The sequence below is a fragment of the Arachis duranensis genome, chromosome 5, assembly GCF_000817695.3.
Source record: "Arachis duranensis cultivar V14167 chromosome 5, aradu.V14167.gnm2.J7QH, whole genome shotgun sequence".
NCBI classification, from domain to species: Eukaryota; Viridiplantae; Streptophyta; class Magnoliopsida; order Fabales; family Fabaceae; genus Arachis; species Arachis duranensis.
The window spans coordinates 83,708,842-83,717,104 of record NC_029776.3 but is presented as its reverse complement, the minus strand read 5'-3'; the positions used below and the strand labels follow the sequence as shown (position 1 = coordinate 83,717,104).

The following is an 8,263-nucleotide window of genomic DNA, read 5'->3' as shown; positions in this document are numbered from 1 at the left end:
TGTATAGGGAGGAGGCTGAGAGGCCGCCGCGGGAAGGCGGCAACTGAGCATAGAGAACGAGTTGGAGACAAAATTGGGTCTTGCCGGTGCCGTTTTCGGCGACGAGCTCGGTGATGGAGTTGCAAGGGATCCCTCCTCCGAGGCATCGATCGAGTAAGGGACATCCCACGGTGCACTTCTGTGTTGGGAGATGAATCTGATGCAATAGATTCTCTGGCTGCATCTCTCACTAGTCACTCCTCTCCCTCTCTTCTTCAAATTTTGAAATTAGGGTAGGAAAAGACACTAGGGTTTGAGGTTTCGTGCATTTTGCTTTCATATACTGCGGGGTTAAAATAGTCTCTTCACTTTTTTGGCCTTATTAATTATTTATACATGAAAAAAAGAATATTCAGCATAAATTTCTATACACACAACAAATCACTTATCAAATTAGTTGTTATATGTATAGTTTTATATACTTTTTTATTTTTTCAACAAATTAATCAACTATTAAAATAATCAAAATTACATAATAGAATAATCAAATGCGTGATAGTCTGATAACAAAATAAGAATTTACTTGATTAAATGGCAGCATGCACTAACTTCAAACTAATAAAGAAAGAAAAAGATCTGTAAGAAAATTTCCGGAATAATTGCTAATCTGAAAATCAGCACTACAACATATACTTTATATATTTATTTCTACAGAATACATAGAATGAAAATAAGCTAAAATTCAAAGTGATAATAAAAGAACCAAAATAAAATGGTACTGAAGAAAGCTATGTATGTACAAACAAATTTAAGTTCAAACAGAGGACCTAAAACAACATGCAGTTCCATTTATCACACACTTGGATCCTATTTGTCATTTATCTCCTATCCAGACATAGCCAAGATTATTTTTTCAACTAAATTGGCCTCGGCCTACTCATAATTACTTATTGAGGAATTTCTGAAAAATTTATAGATCTCAGTACCGTCGCCTAGAGAGAAAAAACTCGTAATCAGGATGTCTATTTGCGCAGATTTTGTTGTCCTTGTTGACAACAGCTTTCGCCATGAGAGAAGCCGTTTCCTCGAGCGTCCGCAGCCGTTCTCTGAGAAGGATAGAAGGGTTTAAGCCCAGCATCTCTGCTGCCAGTGCAGATTGCCTCAGCTGGAACCAGCATTCACCCTGCTCATATCACATTAGATGCATAAAACAAGCCTCTTCAATAATGCTTTATGTGATAACAAGCCATGACTATTTCGCCAATACAAGTTCCAATTAGTTTGAAATCAGCCACAGCAAGAAAATGCCAGTAAATGATAAAATTTGTTTACAATTAATGCATTTTGAACATTTTTATTAATCATCAAATGACTAATTTAAAAGTTAATCATATGAAAAAGGTTCGAGTATGAGGAGTTGTTGAAGAAGTTATTCATACCTGGGCATTGTAGCTTTGGAGACCGACGGCTGGAGATACTACGCAAGAACCTACAGTTGGTGAATCAGGGTTTCTACTTCTACGAACCAAATGTCCAAGTGAATGATAGGTCAAGAAAGCTGCTCGGAAGTTGCCATCCGGTATACGGTAAATAGGATACCATGCAACAGAGTACCTGTATGCGGATTTTCCGGTTCAAAATGATAAAAGTTTTAAACTTCACTTAAATTATTGACAACAATCCATACTTGTGATAATATGATCTTAGAAAATATATAAAACTCTGTTCAACAAGTGATGTACAGATGATATGTAGGTCACGTACCAAGATCTAGGATGAAGATCTCGCAGGTTGATTGATTCCAGTTTGGATGGGTCCCCGTAAGTTTGAGCTAACATTGGTGTATCTCCTCCAACCAACTCCTGTATCCTGTTATGAAACATAAATTTTAGTTGATGGTCTTTCCTATTGAAATTATTCATGTGATAATCTCCATAAAAAATGAAACAAAAATAAAAGAAATATAAGCACAATATGAGTTTATGGTTATCATAAGAAGAAAAAAGAAGCAGAATACCACAAAGAAAAACGACTTTATGCGGCATTTCATCATATCTGTATATTTCAACATTTTGGCAAATTTTAAGTGATATGCTGGTTTTTAGCATGGTTTATGCAGATCCAAACACAACAACCAATCCATGATTTTCCTTAACATTATATTATTGTAGGGTCCTGATGTTGAACAAGCTTATGAAAGGAACACAATATCAAGGTATGATGTCACACATTACAATAGTTGAATGACCAAAACCAAAACTATAGTAAGGTTTTTGATAAAATTCAACATACTATAATCAGTTACAAAACGTATCAATTAGCAAATGATGATAGGATAAAGAGGATGAACTCTCTTACTTGTCATATAGAGGCCGCCTTTGTTGAGGTTGTTCCAATTCAAAATATTCATACAGAAGCTCCAAATCACTATAGCATGTCGAGGTGATAAATGGAAATCCGTCATCACCATTTGCTAGTTGATTCTCATGGTTTTTAAACAGCTGAACTGCTGACAAAGAAGGGACAAAATACGCACGAAACATAGAATTACCAATACCACCAAGTTTTTTTGAATTTTCATAATCCTGAGCCCTTATCTCCAAACCATAGCTCCCATGTTTCTCATACCACTGCCACAGGCATCCCAAAGATACGTCGGGTATATCATGTCTACAGAGCGAGACACAACCCACAGAGTTCTGAGCGCACGTGAAACAACCAGGTGAATTGGAAGATTGACATATAACAGGACTACAAAAGTGAAGTAATCTTTCGATCTCCGCAATTGGATCACCTGTGGCCATGTGTAAAGCTTCACAAGCCAGTTGTGCCCCACACGCATCGTTCACAGCTTGGGCTATTCTGTAGGAATCGTTGTCTAATATCTCTTGATTCTCACATTCGTAAACCATCTGATTAGCTGCATCATGATTGACACTGTTCTCTATCACTGTACATGCAACCTGATTACCTAATGCCTGATTCTCACCCTCAACTAGACCACCAAAATTACTATAAACCTGACCTGTGCCTGTTCGACTTGCATTTAGTGATGAATCCTGATTTTGCGAAGTAGAAGCTACCTGTGGTTCAACATTGCTAACTAAGTTAATATTTTTGCTATGCGGTGCATCAGAATGTTCCGGTGAAGAACTACTACTCTCGGGTTTTGTCAACCCCGTATCCTTTTTCCCAATTGGTATCCATTTCCAAAGGCCACTGGTTCCAGAACTGTGGCTTTGTGCATTGTAGTCTGCATGGGAAACTTCTTTTTCTCGTTGATCAGCCTCATCACCTAAAGGATTACAAGATATGGATGATTGCTCATTAGACATGTTCAATTGGTCCGAGTCCTCACAAGGCGTTGCTAATGAGCTATCTTGAATGTCTATATTTTCCGTATTCATGCTTGCAATATCATTGCAGGCCTTTTTGGGAGACTCTGATTCTGAACTGTGAACTAGTTCAGATGTTATCTGTTCAACTCTGTTGGTCTGGAACCCATCCGTCACGCAATTAGTATCAGAACTCAATCCGGAAACACTAGTTAACCTTTGTTGATTATTTTCCTGATAAGAGACATGTGACATATCATTCTGTTGAGAACACACCGTTGCATCATCATTTAATGTGGACCGGTCAAAATGGGAACCCTTCCTAGAATAACTACCGAGACCTTTCCTTGAAGTGGAGTCCATTTTCACTTTTGTTTTCCTATCAACTTTATTTTTTACAGGATTTTTATCATCCATTTTCAACGTAACATTTACACTACTAGAACTGGGTTTTTGGACAATTGGCGGATCCTTTTTCACAGTGGAGTCAGATTGTGACAAACTTGTGTTCACTTTCTTCGAATCACCACTGCATTCTTCGGAACCTTTCTTCTGAACCTTTTGCCAGATGGAATGACTGTTTTCCTTCCCTGGTCGACCATGCGAGACTCCAACATTCCCAAATTTGTTAAAACTAGAACTCTTTGACACTGTTCTCTTTTGCTTTGCTCTCTTATCATTAGGCGCAAAATTTTGACCACCATTCCTAATTCCCTCATTACGTTCACAGTTGTCCCGAACCCCATTCGTTACATTTTGGCCAGGAAAATACCCATCTCCTGAATTTGAAGCAACTCCGCAGCCTCCTTTACTAGATTGTATTCCTGTTTCACCATCTTTTGTACTTGCATCACTGTGTGAACCAACTGAAACTGAATCCAACACCAAAGAGTCTACTATATCATCAATAAAAGTCTTGTAGCTTTCAGGAACTCCCGTGCTGCCATTCATTTCACTCCTTTCGCAATCATCTTTTACTAATCTATCATCAGAAGATGATATTTCTAGTTCCGCTGTATATGTCATAAGTGCAGCCTCCTTATCCATGTCATTGCTACTGCAAGTTTCAGAAGCCAAACTAGGAACTTCTTGTTCGGCAGAGCCACTATCACTTGATTTCTTCTTGCTCTGTCTAATTTTCTTTCTCAACCTTTTTCTTGAGTTTTTCTTCAGAGACTTGTCTTCCTTGGTGGTACTCATCAACTTATCAGATGAATTAACTGCAGCCGAACTATCTGGAAACAAGCCAGAGCTGCACACCAATGAACTTTGGGAATGAGAATTACCCAAAACATCATTCAGTTCATTCAGTTGAGCAGCTTTCTTAGCAATCTTATTTTGACATCGACGACGCACATTCGAACCATTATCGTTTCTTCTTGTGAATGATTTGACTGAATAAGCATAGTGAGGAAGAGGACTTCTTGGACCCTTACACTGGTCAATCTTCAACCTATCAATAGGCGGAGGAGGTAAAAGAAGTTGTAGACCATCCATATGTAGACCGGAAGCTAAGTTAATATGACTGAGGCAGCGTACTGGTATGGCAACAATTCTCCAGTTTCCATCCGGCTCGAAATTAAGGAATGTAAGGACAGCACACCTGATAAATAATAAGCAAAATTTAATTATAGTTATTTTCAGGTTTTAAGAGTCTTCTGAATGAAACAAATACAAAACTAAATGAAGGAGCTATATAATAACGGTAATGAACAATCAAGCATATTCATTAAGTATATTTCTTAAATGGTATTAGAAGGCTAGGAATAGATGATCCAACAATAGCAACACTTTAAATAGATAAAAACAGGTATTCATTATGGAACCACATTAACAAATGATCAAAAAGAAAATGCAAGAAATGATAAAGTAGCAAAAATATTTACCCACTATCAGTGCTAATGCTTGAAACAGAAGAATCTCCACAATCCTGAATAATTAGATAAGACAAAAAAGTTAGGATTAACAACCTAACCACACAAATAAAAAATAAATCGCAATAACAGCATTGCAATTAGGCCAACCTCGAAAGAAGAGGTTTTATTTTGTTGTTGAGGTAATGTTGATGTAGAATCCTTTCTCACTTCTGAAACTTTAGGACTATCCTTTTCTATCTCTTGAAGGTTGCAATGCATCTTCCTTGCCTGTCCAAATTAGCAGTGTTAACCATCTTCAGAAAGAAAAAAATTCGGATGAAAATTTAAAAGGAAATAAGAAAGGAATTCTATTTGTATATAACAAAGACAAACAAGACCTTATTCTAGAGAATCAATGTCTAAATAAATTTCTTTTTACATCCTAAGAGTGACCTAGAGAGGTCAATAAAGTTATAAATAGTGCATTTTCACTTTGCAAGCTTAAATCAGAACAAGAAAAAACAATGTAAACATTTGTGAAGGGTAAAAGCTCCTTTGCTTCTCTTTTGTAAGCCTCTTTTCCTTTCAACAGTTCTAAAAGATGATCATTTATTTACCAACCAAAGAGGTACAGAGAAATTTAACTTTGACGAAGCTAATAATAATTAAAGTCATAATGGAGAATTTACTAACCTAGTAAGAAAGTAATTCCTGCAAAATCTGAGAATCAAAAGGCCGAAATTATGCAAAATCTTGGATGCCTAATCTAATGGGATAATTGCCAAAACTAAATCAACACTTTCATACTTGGAAAAAAATCTCTCTTCTAATTTAAGATGGACAATATTCACATTGTTTATAAGCAGATAGTAGCCATATTTCTTTTGTCCCACAAGAAATCGGCCAGACAAAATGTTTTCTATCCAAATCCAAGAAAAGATGCAACGATAATATTAATATCATGCCAATAGAAACAAGTTAAGCATCACAATGAATAAAATGCAGAAGAAACCAGTCACAAAAAACCAGTATTTTCAAAAACTTGCTATGGACTAATGCTAATGGCACAATCAAATGTTATAGATTCCCAAACAAAAAATAAAAAAAATCCTACAGATAACTGAATTAACTTTCTTAAAACATTTAATTGAACATTCCATATCAAACAGGCATATAGAAATCTACCTTGGTGTTGTAATTGTGGAATGTACTGTCTCAATTCTAACATAGTACATGGCAACTACTCCTAAAAGATCAACCTTTATCTGCTCAAATTTCATCCTCATGCAAGCACATTCACTAAACACAACAAAAGATCAAGAAGCTTTTATTTGACCAAATCTGCAGAGATCCTTGGATTCAAATTCTATAGGGTATATACAAACACAGTGCTTTTCCTCCCAAATATTGACTTAAACAAAAAAATAAAGTCGGATTATAGAGAGAGAACTGTGAAAAGAAGAAGAAGAAGAAAAAATGAAGTTCCAAACACACAAAGGATATGTGCAGGAAAGGAGAAACCTCAACTTGGGTTTCTCCAAAATCAAAAACAAGAAAAGTTTAGGTTATCCCAAAATGAAACTAATTTCTTTTTACCAGTGAAATGAAAAAAAAAAAAGGTGTCTCTCTAATTTAACCAAGAAACTCACTAAACCTCCTATGAATACAAAACACCTCAATAACTTAGACTTGCATAAATAAGTAAAGGTGGAAAAAAAGAGAAAATCAAACACAAAGCTGTAAGTTATATGAACCATTGGTGTAAAATCTATCAGTAAAATTTGACTAAACCACAAATCCTCTACCTAAAATATCTAGAAGCAAACAGCAAACGTATCCTTATCCACACAAATCATTCCCCAGATTTAGGAGAAGGAATGAGATAACAAATTGCTCAAGAAACAGCTAATTCACCCAATGATTTCCTATATATAGGTACCAGACCAACAGAAAGAAGCACACCAATCATCAATTCTAAATTGAAAAATCATAATTCACAAACGATCAAACATCATCCACACAAAAAACTCAAATGGGCATGTTCATCAAACCAAACAAACCATAACATGACAATAAAAAATGGAACTTTCACGTAAAATACACACAAAATAAATAAAAAATACATAACACAAATCGTCTTTCTCCCAAAACAAGATGATGATTGGTGAAGGCTCAAATGGGACGAACCATGAGAGATTTTGCAAAGGGTATGAAGTGTTTGGTAACTTTGTTGTTCTTGTTCTTCCAAGCCTCAACGACTCTCTTCTTTATCAACCAGTCACCCGTTGTGTCCTCTTTAATTGGTAAAGAAAGATAAAAATGTAAGCTTTGTGTGTTAATTTTTGGGGGCCAAAAAAGAAAGCGACTTTACCTGCTTTCAGTGCACTAACTCCAACACAGTCACGCAGCTCAGTGGCCAAAAGGGTATACTCTCCAATGAAGTGAAGAGACGCACCGCAAGAAAAATTGAAAAATCCGAAAAAGAATTGATTTTGACTGCAATTCACATTTTTCATCACCCAACCACCGTTAGATGGATACTATCGTCATATAAAATATGTAAACCCTGTTGTATTGTTTATTTTCGATGCATTGTGATGTAAGATAAAATTTTTTGACAAATGATTAAGAATCATGTGTATTTGGAAGATATTTAATTTGGCGTTAAAAATTAATATAATGAATTCAATATTTTAATTAATAGGATGATGTAAGATTGACTATTTAAATATTTATCCAAATTTGTTCTTTGTGTATAAATTATCATATTAAATAAGAATTTAATTTTGATGTACAGTAAGTATAAAATAATTTTATACGTGTATTTAATTATACGACGTTATATCAATACATTTGTAATGTGAATAAGTACTATTTTATATTAATCGCATGAATGATCAAATGCATGTAATTGCACGATTGTATAAAATGTTTTATATCAAAATTAAACTCATTAAATAAACAAAAAAAAAGTGTTTTATTCAAGTTATTGTTTTTCAAATTTTTATAAAAGTATATATTTGATGAGAAATACTGGAGGACTAGTCAACCAGTATAATTTATTATTTTTAGCTATTAATCTAATTTTTTAAG

General features: G+C 35.1%; 2 protein-coding genes across 4 annotated transcripts in view; both read right to left on the bottom strand.

The window, feature by feature from the left end:
* LOC107489927 (DNA repair protein XRCC3 homolog) overlaps window positions 1-457 on the bottom strand; it is a gene marked incomplete in the record, with an annotated part of 1,173 nt that extends 716 nt beyond the window's left edge. Inside the window, 1 exon segment of the mRNA XM_016110692.3 lies at window positions 1-457. Coding sequence (XP_015966178.1) covers window positions 1-223 — 223 coding nt within the window.
* A 138-nt stretch (window positions 458-595) lies between these two features.
* LOC107489951 (uncharacterized) lies at window positions 596-7,701 on the bottom strand. 3 transcript variants are annotated; one of them, XM_016110714.3, is made up of 8 exons: window positions 7,542-7,701; window positions 7,358-7,464; window positions 5,339-5,458; window positions 5,201-5,244; window positions 2,338-4,917; window positions 1,744-1,848; window positions 1,419-1,593; window positions 596-1,162 (listed from the first exon to the last, which is right to left on the bottom strand). In XM_016110714.3, exons 1-8 carry the CDS (start codon window positions 7,684-7,686, stop codon window positions 959-961), a joined length of 3,480 nt encoding a protein of 1,159 aa, XP_015966200.1. In that variant the 5' UTR covers window positions 7,687-7,701; the 3' UTR covers window positions 596-958. The 3 variants fall into 3 exon arrangements, with proteins under 3 accessions (XP_015966200.1, XP_015966203.1, XP_020998570.1); XM_016110717.3 differs by adding an exon at window positions 6,356-6,469 and having other exon boundaries at window positions 7,358-7,601; XM_021142911.2 differs by lacking the exons at window positions 7,358-7,464; window positions 7,542-7,701 and adding an exon at window positions 5,864-5,890.
* Between the last annotated feature and the right edge of the window lie 562 nt (window positions 7,702-8,263).

Bases quoted from the DNA above. Each gene is read 5' to 3' on its own strand.
- LOC107489951 (XM_016110714.3), bottom strand. From the start codon at position 7,686: ATGAAAAATGTGAATTGCAGTCAAAATCAATTCTTTTTCGGATTTTTC. The intron at 1,594-1,743 runs GTACGTGACCTA...ATCCGCATACAG, and splicing joins GATCTTCATCCTAGATCTTG to GTACTCTGTTGCATGGTATC. The intron at 1,163-1,418 runs GTATGAATAACT...TGATATGAGCAG, and splicing joins TCCAAAGCTACAATGCCCAG to GGTGAATGCTGGTTCCAGCT.